This window comes from Garra rufa, chromosome 12, assembly GCF_049309525.1.
Source record: "Garra rufa chromosome 12, GarRuf1.0, whole genome shotgun sequence".
NCBI classification, from domain to species: domain Eukaryota; kingdom Metazoa; phylum Chordata; class Actinopteri; order Cypriniformes; family Cyprinidae; genus Garra; species Garra rufa.
The window spans coordinates 42,325,980-42,342,235 of record NC_133372.1 but is presented as its reverse complement, the minus strand read 5'-3'; the positions used below and the strand labels follow the sequence as shown (position 1 = coordinate 42,342,235).

Sequence of the window (16,256 nt, the reverse complement as noted above, 5' to 3'; positions counted from 1 at the left end):
GCAATCCTAAAATCTTATTTATTCAGCTTTAAGATGATATATAAATCTTAATTTTCCCTTATAACTTGTTTTGTGGGCCAGAGTCAGATTCCTCAAATGGTTGTATCTCAACCAAATATTGTCCTATCAGTAGCAAACTATACATCAATTGAAAACTTATTTGTTCAGCTTATTCAGATGATGCATAAATCTCAATTTTAAAAAAACTGACACTTATGACTGGTTTTGTTGTCCAGGGTCACATATATTGCATCATCCAAAACAGTAGTTTACTGCCTATATTTAGTATACATAGTAGCATGGTACTATGTTTTTTATTTTATTTTGGGGGGGGGGGGGACATAGTATTCTTGGACATACCATATAAACACAATGATATATCAAAACACAAGTTACGTAATAATATTACTTTTTCCAACTATAAAGTTACACATTACTTTTTAATTGACAAGAAAATATCTGAGTTAATTTTTCAAATAAGTAATGCCAGTTACTTTTCCTTATTGATTAAAAGCTCTCCTCTCCCCATCTTGAGAGAAATTGTAAGATGTTACTTCAGTTCTATGTGAACATTCATCAATTCATCTCACTCACTAAAACAAAAACAAAAAAACAGATACAGTATTCCTCAAAATGAATAAAAACAAATTCAATGCAAACCTGCAATCATTAAATGTTAAATAATACAACTATCCTTTATGTATTCAATCCCATTTTATTAACCAATGTCTTTGCAACTGACATTTGATGATCCAATTCATCCATACTAATAAGCAAAAAATACTCAAGATAATCTAACACTTGTTTTACCTTTTTTTTAATTGCTGAAGAGTTGACATTTTTTTCTGCAGTCTACTGTACAGACATCAATTTACTTTTCTCTAAGCCTGAGGCTTTTGGTGTAAAAAGGCTTTTACTTTTACCAAAAAATATAACTTTTTATATTAAAAACAAACAAGCAAGCCCTGCCCAGATTGTAAATGTAACGCAAAAAGTAACGTAACGCATTACTTTCTATAAAAAGTAGCCTAAGTAACGTAATAGTTACTTTTTTAGGGTATCTCAATATTGCAATGCATTACTTTTTAAAAGTAACTTTCCCCAACACTGGTAATAGGCTACCATGGTACTTTTGGGTACTTTTGCTAGTGCTTTCTCATTCTTTGTAACTAATGACTAATTCTGTTGTCTTTAATACTCATTTAGGATGAAAAAAATCCCTTATTATTCATTCCTTGACGTTTTTATTATTATTTATGGTCGCGTCACTGAGGCAGCGATATAATAATATAGTAAGCTGCCTATCACTTGTGTGAATGCTTACAAATCGTGTTGTCAGTGTTTAGCACCTGTCTTTTATTCATTTATGACTAGTGTATTTGCAACGCGACGCCAGACTGTACGAACCACTGTTAACCCATAGCAGTCTACGCGCAAGAAAACGCGACGCGATCAACCAAAACGCACCCAGCCTGACGTCAGCATCCAGTCGACCAATCAAAGCGCTTGCGGCATCGCGAGCAGTCTTGTTAAAAAGGAAGCGATGAAGACAGGCATAGAAATGCCATTACAAACAGCAACAGAAGAGCTGCATAGGCAAGCAGATGTGCAAAATGAGGCGTGGCGCTTTTAGTTAGTCAGTCAGAGAATGGTTGACGTGAGCATCTGGCGTAAAAGAGGCGGGGCGAGATATGATGTCAATCATGTTATGTTGATGTACATACTCGCGGTCTCATCACACGCGAGCCGCTGCTCCAGGTGAACGCGGAGTGCTGAGGACGACGAAAGAGGTAAAGTGGTCTAATTGTGGTGTTTATAACGTATGACATTGTTTTTATTACAAATTAATTTGGTTTATGCTAGAGTTGTCTTGTTATTAGTATTGAGAGAGAAATCTGATGGCATTAGTATCTGGATATCGCAGGTTTCATGTCAGTAAAACAAGTTTTTGAGATCGCATATTACGTTTAAAAAAAATAACCATTCTTTTTGATACTTTTAATGGAAAATACTGATAATTAAATACACATTTTAAATTAAGATACCCTGTTATTCTTGAAAGTACCTTGTTGGACCGTATAAATACATAATGTTTTAGTATTATGGCATATACAAATTATATCTAATACTTTCACTCTACCATGGTACAGTTTAGCAAAATATGTGTACAGTATCAGAGGTATTTTATAGTACTTTGATATTACCGTGGTATACCAAAAATATACCACACCATATTGATATACCGCAATATTTACATAGAACTTAAAATAATAGTAAGGAGTTACCATGTGGTATGTCCAAAACTGTACTACCATGGTAACCTGTCCACAAAAACACAGCAATGCCAACATACTTGTAGTTACATTTAGTTATTTTAACTTTGTTGTTGTGTTTATCACTGACGTTTTTCTCGTCTGTGGCCTCTGAGGTTGTTGTTGTTGTTGTAGTGTCTTTAATATTTTGTTTCTCCCTGTTTAAATGTTGCTAGGGCTGTGTTTACATCCTCAGGACACCACAAGCGTGCTCGTTACGCTCTGTAGTTCACGACCACTGGCTACATTTTTCTGTAGGTCTGAAAGTATGCGAAGAATGTGGGCTGTCGTAATTGCCCACCATATGGAAAAAGAACTTAAAGACCACTAAAACAACACACAGAATAGCTTGTTTGCATTTACCGCCTTTCCAGACCATTTAAATATTATTGTACTGTAGTACTGAAATTCTTGTAGCACTGTATTTACATAGTACTCTGTGGTACTTCCAAGCATTTGCTTAACCACGTGATAAAGCCATACTGTTTGGTACTTTTTGTATAATGTGGCGATGCTATAGTACTTATTTTTCTTCCTGGTACAAAAAGTACCTTATACCCCAATCTATACATGGAAAAACCCTGTTGTTGTTTGTAACATACCATAATGGAAATGAAGTACCTTACATTGACTTTTAAATACCATACAATAGCACTGCCGCATGTAAAGCTCATTCGGTCTACTTATTAGTAGCCACTGAGCGGTTTATGGCGTAGAGCGGTTAGTTATATATGCATGAGAGGAACATGGAAAGTTGTTTTATGTGAATAGATGCCATTGAACAGGCTCCTAGAAGATCCTTCTCTGCCAGCAGGGGTTAAATAAGCTGTCATTGATGAAATGCATGTGTATATACATTCATGGCCAGTAAATTACATATCACATGAACATGCCGAAGTGTCTGGAGTGAATACTAGTGAATACTTCTGCCACTTTTAGACACTAGAAATGACTCTCATTTTTTTCTTTGGTTTTATAGCCTCATGATATATATATATAGAGAGAGAGAAAGAGAGACTTCATTTCTGTTGAATTTCATATTCTCACACCCCAGGATGTCACTGTTAAAATTATGACTAATGTCTGAGTCATTGTAGGAATTGAGATGATGTCAGAACAGCAATGACTGTTGAAGTTGAGAAGTTAATTATGAGAAAGATAAGAAATATATAAGACTGTTGAAGGTGTAACGCAAGTTGTGGTATAATTTGGTTTGAGTTAAACCTCTTACACCTCAAACCACAATGATTTTTTTGTAAGTTAGTAAGTAGTTGCATGTTTTCTTTTTAGATGCATTCATATGCAACAAGTACTGAGTAAAATATGTATGCATAATTGAGATTAAACTATAAGTGACCTACATACAGAAGCTGTGCTGGTTTCATATGACTCCTCACTGTCTTTTGCTGACGTAATACAATTATCTCAGCTGGTCAGTATTACAAAATAAAGAGCTCTCTGCTTTATTTTGTAATTTTGTTGGCTTTAACACTATATTTTCGCAGGTTGTGTGTGTCCATGTATGTTTGAGGATCAGGATGGATGTGGAGGAGACTGGAGCAGGTCAGATTGAGGCAGCGGCCCCAGAGGAAGAGACGCCAGCTCCCAAACGCGGGAGAGGACGACCTCGCAAAGAACCACAGGTCAGAGAGATGCAATGATGGTGATAGATTAGATCGATAGACAGATGGAATAAACGATTAGAAGAACTGGAATAAATGAATTAAAACCAAGTGAACTGAATCCCTCAGGAGCCTGTTGAAGCTTCTGCTCCCAAGAGGCCGAGAGGAAGGCCAAGAGGCAGTAAAAATAAAGACCAGCGGGTCACTACCAAAGTAAGAGAACTTACTGGAGAGCACCTAAACTTAGGCTGAATGATGCTTGTTCAGACATAACATATAACATGCTCTCTCCTTTCCTTTATCTGTTTTCGGATGTAGGTAGAGCCACCTAGAGAACGGAGACCTCGAGGTAGACCAAGAAAATGGGTGAGAATCAAACAGACTTTCTTTTAAACTCTGCAGCATAATTAAATCAGCAGCTGATGAACTGAAATATAACATTTATATGTATTAAAAAATACACTACCAGTTAAAAGTTTTTGAACAGTAAGACTTTTAATGTTTTTTAAAGAAATCTCTTCTGCTCACCAAGCCTGCATTTATATGATTCAAAATATTATTATAATTTAAATGTTTTCTATTTAAATATGTTTTCAAAATGCAATTTATTTCTGTGATGCAAAGCTGAATTTTGGGCATCATTACTCCAGTCTTCAGTGTCACATGCTCCTTCAGAAATCACTCTAATATGCTGATGTTCAAGAAACATTTATTATTGCTATTATTATCAACTTTTAAAACAGTTGAGTACTTTTTCATGAACAGAAAGATCCAAAGATCAGCATTGATCTGAAATAAAACACTTTTGTAACATTATACACTATACCTTTTAAAAGCTTGGAGTTTTTTTTTAAATTGGGAAAGAAATGATAGAATTTAATACTTTTATTTGGCAAGGATGCTTTAAATTCTTTCAAAGTAATGATAAAGACATTTATAATGTTACAAAAGATTTCTATTTCAGATAAATGCTGTTCTTCTGAACTTTCCATTCATCAAAGAAACCTGAAAAATTTCTACTCTGCTGTTTTCAACAATAATAATAATAGTACATGTTTTTGAGCAGCAAGTATCAGAATATTAGAATGATTTCTAAAGGTTGATGTGACTGGAGTAATGATGCTAAAAATTCAGCTTTGAAATCACAGGAATAAATACATTTTAAAATATACTCAAATAGAAAACAGTTATTTTAAATAGTAAAAATATTTTAAAATGTTACTGTTTTTGCTGTACTTTGAAACAAATAAATTCAATCCTCCTAAATAAATTTCAAGCAATCCTAACTTCTTTAAAAAATATAAAAAAATTTACTGTTCCAATACTTTTTCCTGCTTGTGTATATGTCCTGAAAATTATAATAAATGAGGGGGTTTTGCAGGTTAGCATTTGTAAATGGTAAACACAATCCCTTTTTCTATTTTGTAACATTACCATATTTATTTGCTGGATATTCCTGGTGTTATTATTAAGTGCATATAATGGCAAAAAAAACTTTATTCTTTTCTTGTTAAATATCCTGTTTTGCTGTTTTTGCGTTGAGTTGGAGAGAGTGAAATTAAAACAAGTGGCAAGATGTTAGTGAACAAATCCAATTTTAAAGGTAGAAATGTGTCATTTTCCTCTCACATTCTTGTTTCTTTAATTTATAGCCTCAGAAGACCGTTCATCGGGAAGAACAGCAGGTAAAAAATTCAAAAATCATTTCCAGCATCAAAATATTTAAACAATATACAAAAATAAATGCCCAGAAAGGCTGCAATTATTAAAATAAAAACAGCAATATTGTAAAAAATATTACAATATTAAAAAAAATATTTTCTATTGTAATATATATTTTAAAATGTAATTTATTCCTGTGATGCAAAGCTGAATTTTCAGCATCATTACTGCAGTCTTCAGTGTCACGTGATCCTTCAGAAATGATTCTAAGATGCTAATTTGTTACTATAATCAATGTTGAAATCAGTTGTGCTGCTTAATATTTTTGTGAAAACTAATTAAAAAAATCAGGACTCTTTGATGACTACAAAGTTCAAAAGAACAGTATTTATTTGAAGTAGAAATGTTTTGTAACATTATAAATGTCTTAGCTGTATATTCAATGCATAAATTAAAGTAGCAATTTCTTTACAAAAAAAAAAGCCCTTACAATTAGTGCTCACTTCATAGGAATACTAGAGTTTTCATTGAAATGACTCGATTCAGTAATGAAACCCGATTAGTCGAGTCGATTATTTTCATTATCGATCATATAGATTAGTTATTTGCAACCCTGCAAACCATAATGAACAAAATGAATAGTCCTGCATGAGAATCGTCTCATTCCGTTAAACACTTAACCTGATAAACATGTCAAGCAGAGAGTCAAGAGTTGCAGTTCTTTTTAAAATGAAAGAGAGATGTGTTTAGAAACCGTGTAAAACTCCCTGTTACTCATACAGTTCTCCGGTTAGTACAGAAATAAATGACTCAAGTGTGTTTAAGGGAAACCTAGTACCGTTCCTTACGTTTCTTGGTTTCCTGTACCAACTGTCGTGATTCTCAGGTCTTGCACGCACATCTACGTGCAAACGCATTCCTCATGTGTTCTCTTTCCTCTCCACCCAGCCTGATCCTGCAGTTCAAGGGGCGGAGTCAACGGAGGAGCCGCCCATTCAGACTCCGCCTGCTGCGTTAACATCACAGGAGAGCGACTAAAACTACCTCAATGTTTACTTTGATACTACATCAGGGGTAATTCTGCATCTCAACTGCCTCCACTTACACTGTAACAAGTGAAAATGTGCCAGTGCTCGCTATGTTCCCTTGGAAAGATCAGACTACATTGTTTAATTTCAAAAGTGACCCTAAAATCTGTATACTACCTTCACAAGTTTTTACGTTGGGCAGTGTATGCAAGTTACACTGCCATTTAAAAACTGAAAATAATATTTTTTTCTTATCTGGATTCTAAAACAAGTAGTTCACCCAAAAGTGAACATTTGCTGAAAATGTAACTATCCAAGATAGGGACAGATCACATTTAGGCCACGCCCACACCGGGGAAAACTTTATATTGCGGGAAGCGGACTCCCTGTCATTTCTGACTTATAACAAAAAACAGAACAATGGCTAAAAGCTGCTATAAGACAAGGTGTACAGTAAACAAGCTAAAAAACTCATAACTACGTTTTTATAAGCTGTCGACCCAAAAAACGTGTGTTTAAGGACACAAATAGCTGTAAATGTCAGGGTATTTCACGTTGAGCCATTCAGTTTGGATCATTTCTCCAACAAAAGGAAGGTAAGGAAAAGGAGCACTGACATATAACATTTAGTTTCTCAATATATCTCCTCCTTTCAGGGTGGTGAAATAATGATTTGACATGGTTAAATAATGAATGTCTACTGTTGCCATTAAATTTCCCTTCAGCGGGCGTAGTTCTCAGAATAATAAAACACGTTGCGCTCTACTTTTGTGTGCTTAAAAACGTAGTTCTGTGCTTTTTAGCTTGTTTACTGTACACCTCGTCACATAGCAGATTTTAGACGCTGTTCTGATTTTTGTTGTAAGTCAGAAATGACAAGGAGGCAGCTTCCCGCAATACAAAGTCAATGGAGAGCGTTGGATTGTTTCCCCCCCCCGTTGGGCATGGTTTTCAGATCATGACGTGTGTCGCTCTGTCTCTATGCAGATGAGTTTGCTTCTTCAATAGAACAGGTTTTGAGAAATTTAGCATTACATCACTTGCTCACCAATGGATTCCTCTGCAGTGAATGGGTGCCGTCAGAATGAGAGTCCAAACAGCTGATAAAAACATCACAGTAATCCACAAGTAACCACTTTAGTCCATCAATTAACATCTTGTGAAGTGAAAAACTGGAATTTGTAAGGAACAAATCCATCATTAAGGTGTTCTTCTGGCTAAAATATGAGTTCATAATAACTGCCTCCATTGAAAAAGTCCATCCGTTGTTGTCCATTCACATAAAAATACAGCAACATATTTGTTTAGAACTGTTTTGGACGTTTTTTATACTTCTAAACAATGAAGTATTGTATAAAAACCAAACAATACACAGCTTTTGGCTTCACAAGATGTTAATTGATGGACTGGAGTGGTGTGGGTTACTTGTGAATTATTGTAATGTTTATATCCGCTGTTTGGACTCTCTTTCTGACAGCACCCATTCACTGCAGAGGATCTGTTGGTGAGCAATTAATGCAATGATACATTTCTTCAAATCTGTTTCCATGACTTGGATAACCTGAAGGTGTTTAAATGATCAGCTAATTTGTCATTTTTGGGTAAACTCTTTCTTTGAAGTCAACTAGAAATCAAATTTAAATTTAAAACACATTTTATTGTGCACAATTTGGCGGTCAGAATTGTTTTTCTCAAGGCATTTCATCAATAACGTTCAAGATCTTGCGATTAAAGGGGAATTTGAAAATCCAAAGATAATAAAATGTAGAAACTGTTATATTGGGTTATATTAGGTTTGTTTAATCTCAGGATTCTGGAAACATTATATTGCCAAAGTTTGGAATGGACTTCTCACTCAAATGCTGCAATTTTTTAAATGATTGGTCTTAATGTACAATGTTCTTGTTTTATTTTAATGTTTACAGTAGACACAATAGATTCAAATGCATCTGTTCACAAACAACAATCATTATAATTCACAACATGATGCTGGTGAAATTCAGTACCTCAACGTCAGAAACCTCAATGATTTTATTTGCTCATACGTACTAACTAGACAATGGATTACTTGTCATTTTTAAATGCATATGTTGTCAGTGGCTCTGGAACAAGATAACATTTTGGCACTATATTTTCATAACTTGCATATTTTTGAATCATCAAGTCTGATTTTTACTGCTATGAATTGTGTTATTGCGCTGGAATGATGTTTAAAAACATTACTGAAGTTTAAAGCATTTCCTATTGACGGTACAGTTGTGTTAAATATTACAGTTCACATACAGTAGATGCACTTCAAAACAGGTATAATGGATAATTTTTTGATTTTTTTTTTTTTGAAAATGTGCCTCATGAATACAGGCTCAGGTAACTTACCTCTTTTTTTATATTCTTCAAAGGCCAGTAAAGCTGTTTATGTGACTGTATGTCAGTGAATAAAGTTCCTGTTTGAGACAAGTTTACAAGATCCATCAGTTATTGTCTTCATTGCATTTATCATAATTGATTCCCTAGTTTTCAAGAACACATCAGCACAGTTTATAGTGTAAATATCCTTTTTTATTTTGTCCTTCATTGTCATAAAAGTTAAAAATGTCTTTAAAATGATCCACCGCTGGTTTGTGGTGCACAAAGAATTATTATATTTTTCTATTTCATCTACACAGCCACACACGCACACACAAAAAAATCACTTCTTTCATTGTAAATCTTGTGTAATCAGTCATCATTCATCATTTATGCAGATTCACAAGCTCAGTGACAGAACATGAACCGAAGCAGTGAGTTCATGTCACATGGAAGATCTTTATAATACTGTCTTTTAAATGGCTGACACTTCATCACAATTTAAACTAAACAAAAGTAACTTTAAAGCTTTGAAAGCTTTAAAGGGAAAGTTCAAAGAACACTTTTAGCTGTGAATAAATAATAAACCATGTCTCATTCAAAAAACTAATAAAGATTTCTCAAACAAAGGGTTTTAGGGTTGCATTCAGAGTCCCTTCTTTAAAAAAAACATTACTAATGAGCCTCATTCAGCATTTCTAAAATCATTCTTTCATAAATTGTCACATTAGGCACATTTTACAAACCATTTGTTCTGTTTCATGAATGAGGCTCTTAGTGAGTCTTAGGTCTCCAGACAATCTATGAAAATAAAGTCTGTGTTGCATGAGTGTTCACAGCTGTTCGACAGATTTAGCTGATTTCTGTAGTGAAGAACTTCTTTTAAACTTTGATTTCTAATCAAGTGTCTTTAAACTGTGTAATGTCTTATTTGTCACTGTACGCTGTAAAAAATATTCTCATCGTTGTTCATTTGTTGCAATAATTTCTGTCAGATTCTGGGTTTATGTTCTTTGTCATAACTAAAGTGGTCAAAAAAGTTGATAAAAACATCACAAAAATCCACAAGGAAGTTAAAAGTCCTCTATCCATAATATTACTTTCTCCAGTGAAAAAGTCATGTTGTCTGAATCAGGAGAGAAATATGCACAGATAAACCAAAACAGTTCTAAACAAATATGTGGGTGGATTTTGATGAGAGGACAACAGATGAATTTTTGTTTCTTATAAACATGCAGATTTTGGCTTCACAAGACGTTAATTGATGGACTGAAGTGGTGTAAATTATTTGAGGATTTTTGTAATGTTTTTATCAGCTCTTTGGACTTTCATTCTGATGGCACCCATTCACTGCAGAGGACACATTGGACACATACTTTTCTTTAAATCTGTTCTGATGAAGAAACAAACTCAGCTACATCTTGGATGTCCGGAGGGTGAGTACATTTTCAGCAAATATTCCTTTAACACTGCAGGTTGTAACTTTGGTTTCAGAAATGATCAACCACGAAAGCAGCAATTAACTCACTGTTTTACATTTTATTTTTTACAGTGTACTATATCGTACCAAACGTTACTGCAAATATTCCTGAATCCCAGCGTCCAGTTTTGTGTCCCTTTATTCCTGTGCAACATGTAATTGTCGTCATGCATTAATGGCATCGGCCACGTCTGTGAAAACAAGTCGACTGGGTTTTTGAGTTGTTCCTTGACTTGTGGTCAGTGTCTGTGGTGGGAAAGAGAAAGTGAACGTAAGTAAACAATACAGGATATCAACAGTAGAACATTATAGAATATAATTAATACAAATGTAAATCTAGTTCTACAATGTAATGTTGCACAAATGTGACCCTGGACCACAAAACCAGTCATAAGGTTAAATTTTACAAAACTGAGATGTATACATCATTTGAAAGCTCAATAAATAAGCTTTCTATTGATGTATGGTTTGTTAGGATAGGACAATATTTGGCCGAGATACATTTATTTGAAAATCTGGAATCTGTGGGTGCAAAAAAATCTAAATACTGAGAAAATCACCTTTAAAGTTGTCCAAATTAAGTTCTTAACAATGCATATTATTAATCAAAAATTACATTTTGATATATTTACAGTAGGAATTTTACAAAAAATCTTCATAGACATGATCTTTACTTAATTTCCTAATGATTTTTGGCATAAAAGAAAAATCTAAAATTTTGACCCAAACAATGTATTTTTGGCTATTGCTACAAATATACCCCAGCGACTTGAGACTGGTTTTGTGGTCCAGGGTCACAAATATGAATTAGCAAAATAAAATGTTGACAGTATGAAAATATGACTAATGAGACTCCTGGTGCCAGAACACAAATGGAGGAGAGTTTCATGTGGATTCAGTCACAATTGTAGATTGATGAGGAGTATCAGTGATATTAAATGGACAACTGACACACTTACAGTGACGAATACTTTACCACAAATTACAAACCACATGGCCTGGTGTCAGAACTTAAAAGAAATGAGAATGGTACTAAAATTAAGAAATAGCAATAAAAAAATGTATGGCAGAAATTATTTTGACAGACTCACCATGGTGATCTATCTATCTATAGAGATCTATATCTGTCTATCTGCACTTATAGTCAAAAGTTTACATCTTTTAGAATCTGCAAAATATTATTATACCAAAATGAGAGGGATCGTACAAAATTGATGTTTTTTATTTAGTACTGACCTAAATAAGATAGTTCACATAAAAGACGTTTACATATAGTCCACAAGAGAAAATAATAGTTGAATTTATATTTGTATTTAATTTAAAATGACCCTGTTCAAACGTTAACATACACTTTATTCTTAATACTTGTTACCTGAATGATCCACAGCTGTTTCTTCATTTAGTGATAATTGTTTTTGAGACCCTTGTTTGTCCTGAACAGTTAAACTGCCCGCTGTTCTTCAGAAAAATCATTCAGGTCCCACAAATTCTTTGGTTTTTCAGCAATTTTGTGTATTTGATCCCTTTCCAACAATGACTATGATTTTGAGATCCATCTTTTCACACTGAGGACAACTGAGGGACTCATATGCAGCTATTACAGAAAGTTTAAACGCTCACTGATGCTCCAGAAGGAAAACACATGCATTAAGAGCCGGGGGTGTATACTTTTGGAAATAATGAAAATGTTCAAATTTTTCTTATTTTGCCTTAATATAATTTTTTTCATTTAGTACTGCCCTTCGGAAGCTACAGAAGATACTTACAGGTTTCCCAGAGGACGAAATGAGTGAAATTTACCCTGATCTTCAAAATCAAAAAGTTTTTACCCCAGGCTCTTAATGCACCGTGTTTCCTTCTGGAGCATCAGTGAGTGTTTGAACCTTCTGTAATAGTTGCATATGAGTCCCTCAGTTGTCCTCAGTGTGAAAAGATGGATCTCAAAATCATCCGGTCATTGTTAGAAAGGGTTCAAATACACAAAAATGCTGGAAAACCAAAACATTTGTGGGACCTGAAGGATTTTTCTGAAGAACAGCAGGCAGTTTAACTGTTCAGGACAAACAAGGAACTCATGAACAACTATCACTAAACAAAAAACACAGCTGTGGATCATTCAGGTAACAACACAGTATTAAGAATCAAGTGTAAACTTTTAAACATTTTTAAAGTCATTTTTATAAATTCAACTTTTCTTTTCGCTTGTGGACTACATGTAAACGTGAAAGTCCTTTATGTGAAATATCGTATTCAGGTCAGTATTATTTTGGTAAAAAAAAAAAATCACATTTTGCAAACTCTGCAAGGTGTATGTAAACTTTTGAACTGTATCTATACACAAAAGTAACATTTTAGTTAGTATGCCCTAACATTTTAGTTAGTTTGTATGTTTTGCCTTTGGTCCGTGTGGTGTTGTTCTCTTACTTTAGAGTTTGGTCCTGCTGGGCTTCCGTCTCGTCCGTGGTCCAAGAGTTCCTGCTCTAGATCATCCTGTTCTTCAGCTGGATCAAAGTTATACATGGGCATTAGCTGGTGTCTCAGTTTCTCCAGCCTGTATAGAGAAAAACCATCACAGCTTCATTAGTGACATGATCTATGAGGAAAGCATCAAGGGTTTCAATTAGAACCAAAAAGAGTTTTTTAGTCTTGTATTAACACATTTGCTTTTTAAAGGATTACTCCACTTCCAAAATAAAAATGTCCTGATAATTTTCTCACCTCCATGTCATCCGAGATGTTCATGTCTTTCTTCAGTTGCAAGGAAATTAAGTTTTTTGAGGAAAACATTCCAGGATTTTTCTCCATATAGTGGACTTCAATGGTGCTCAATGGATTGAAGGTTAAAAATGCAGTTTTAGTGCAGCTACAAAGGACTCTAAACGATCCCAGACGAGGAATAAGAGTTTTATCCAGTCAAACGATTGGTTATTTTCTAAAACGAATTTACAATTTATACACTTTTTAACCTCAAGTGCTTGTCTTGTCTTGCTCTGCGAAGCACATACAGTACGTACTTTGTGTACTCCGGTTCAAGACAGTTAAGGTATGTCAAAAAACTCCCATTTCATGTTTACAAAGTGAACATGCAAAGAAGGTCAAACGCCCTTTCCAAAAAAAAGGTAAAGCAGTGATGTAGGATGATTTTGAAGTTGGAGGAGAAAATGAGATGGGAGTTTTTTGACATACCCTAACTGTTTTGAACCAGAGTGCACAGAGTATGTGCATTGCAAAGCTAGACACAATTTGTGGTTAAAAAGTGTATAAATATAATTTCTTTTAATAAAATGACCTATTGTTTCACTAGATAAGACCCTTATTCCAAAGCTGGGATCGTTTAGAGCTGTATTGAAACTGCATTTTTAACCTTCAATCCATTGAGCACCTTATGGAGAAAAATTCTAGAATGTTTTCCTCAAAAAACAATTTCTTTGCGACTGAAGAAAGAAAGACATGAATTTCTTGGATGACATGGGGGTGAGTAAATTATCAGGAAATTTCTATTCTAGAAGTGGAGTAATCCTTTAAGATTGTAGTGGAGTGATACAGGAATGTACAATTTCTTACCTTTTCTTTTTCCTGATGTACAGAAGCTGGTGAGGAGAAGAAAAATGCATGAATGTTATATATGCATGAATCACATATTACATTCTCAGTCAATTAAAATGGCAAATCATTTTATAATGTTCAAGAAAGTCTAACGTATCTAGAGTGAGCATATTAGCGTAAAAAAATCAATAATAATCAAGTGTGAAGCATTGCAGTCATGAGGAAAATGCAAGTACACTATTCTAGTCAAATGTCTGTAATCGTCTATTCTATAAATTAAAATATATATGTATGACTTAGGAAATTACATGACTCAAAAAAATTGTCAGAAAAAAAGGGTCATTTTAAATCAATCCAAGTAATTCAAAATAATTCAATTAAGATTTTCTTAAATGTTTTTGAAAGAAGACTTTTATGCTCACAAATGCTGCATTTATTTGGGAAAAAATACAGTAAAAACAGTAATATTGTGAAATGTGACCCCCGACCACAAAACCAGCCTTAAGTAGCACAGGTATATTTGTAGCAATAGCCAAAAATACATTGCATGGGTCAAAATTATCAATTTTTCTTTTATGCTAAAAATCATTAGGATATTAAGTTAAGATCACGTTCCATGAAGATATTTAGTAAATTTCCTACTGTAAATATATCAAAACTTAATTTTTGATTAGTAATATGCATTGCTAGGATTTGCATTGATCTTATTTATTCAGCTTTCATATTATGCATAAATATCAATTTTAAACTTATGACTCTTGTGACTGGTTTTGTGGTCCAGGGTCACAAATATTTTTACAATTTACAATAACTCTTTTCTGTTCGATTATACTTAAAAATGTAATTTATTCCTGTAATACAAATCTGAATTTCAGCATCATTACTGCAGTCTTCAGCATCACATGATCCTTCAGAAATTATTCTAATATGCTGATTTAATGCTCAAAAAAACATTTCTTATTATTATCTATGTTGAAAACAGTTGTGCCTTTTCATATTTTGTGGGAACTGTGGAAATTATGCTTCTTGAGGAAAACATTTCAGGATTTCTCTCCATATAATGGAGCTCTATGGTGTTTGAACTTCCAAAATGCAGCTTCAAATGTCTCTAAACGATCAAAGCCGACAAAAGAAGGGTCTTGTCTAGCAAAACGATCGGTTATTTTCTAAAAAAAATTACAGTTTATATACTTTTTAACCTCAAATGCTCGTCTTGTCTAGCTCGGTGTGTACTCTGTGTAGAGATTAAAAAGTATATAAATTGTACATGTTTTTTTAGAAAATAACAGATCGTTTCACTAGATAAGACCCTTCTTCCTCGGCTGGGATCCTTTAGAGCCCTTTGAAGCTGCATTTTGGAAGTTTAAACTCGGGGCACCATAGAAGTCCATTAAATGGAGAGAAATCCTGGAATGTTTTCCTCAAAAAACATAATTTCTTAATGACTGAAGAAAGAAAGACATGAACATCTTGGATGACAAGGGGTGAGTACATTATCTGTAAATTTTTGTTCTGAAAGTGAACTAGGCCTACTCCTTTGAGGATTCTGTAATGAGTTCAAAAGAATTGCATTTATTTGAAATGGAAATCTTTTGCAGCAAATGTAAAGTCTTTACTGGCACTTTTGATCCATCTTATTTGATCGCTACTTGAGCAAATGAGTACTATCCCTTTAAGACGTTTTTTTTGTCATTATCATCGAGTTTGCTCACCACGACAACCGCCAGCCCAATAACTGTGATGATGCCAAAGGGTACAAGCACCATCCCCATCCCGGCGCCTTCCACTGACGCGACGGGCAGCTGTGTGGAGTTCAGGCCGGTCTCGTTGGCGGACGACGTGACGGAGCGGAAGGTGGTCCTGGACGTCGCGTTCTCCGGCTCAGTTCTGGGCTCTGCTGAACTTGTGAGAACGGGAATGAAGGTGGTGAGGGGGAGTGTGGGGGCCGGGAACGGGGTCAGGGTTTGGGTGGAGGTGAACATATCGGGTTTGGTGGTGGTCAGAGACATGGTTCTTGCAGGACGCCGTCGCGGAGGCGAGCCCTTGTGCGTTTCGAAGGCAACCCTACTGGGATTCAGTCCTGCAGCAGGCCTCGGACATGATGCTCAGGGTGATCCTGAACTCCTGCAAGAATCCTGTGAAAGAACATTATATAATGTTAGTCGCAATTTGTCTTTGTTTTTTAAACAGTGAGCTCACATGCTGACAACTAACAGCTTAGGGTAGCTTGTGGGCAATGGAAAAGTAGAAAAACGGGGAA

The 16,256-nt window shown here is 34.7% G+C and overlaps 1 protein-coding gene across 2 annotated transcripts; it reads right to left on the bottom strand.

Moving 5' to 3' along the window:
• Nucleotides 1-10,489: 10,489 nt before the first annotated feature.
• Nucleotides 10,490-16,027, bottom strand: LOC141347391 (uncharacterized protein C3orf18 homolog). Of its 2 annotated transcripts, XM_073852401.1 has the most exons (5): nt 15,709-16,027; nt 14,015-14,040; nt 12,875-13,001; nt 11,410-11,460; nt 10,490-10,696 (listed from the first exon to the last, which is right to left on the bottom strand). In XM_073852401.1, the coding sequence occupies exons 1-4, from the start codon at nt 16,003-16,005 to the stop codon at nt 11,455-11,457; spliced, it is 456 nt and encodes a 151-aa protein (XP_073708502.1). In that variant the 5' UTR covers nt 16,006-16,027; the 3' UTR covers nt 10,490-10,696; nt 11,410-11,454. The 2 variants fall into 2 exon arrangements, with proteins under 2 accessions (XP_073708502.1, XP_073708501.1); XM_073852400.1 differs by lacking the exon at nt 11,410-11,460.
• Between the last annotated feature and the right edge of the window lie 229 nt (nt 16,028-16,256).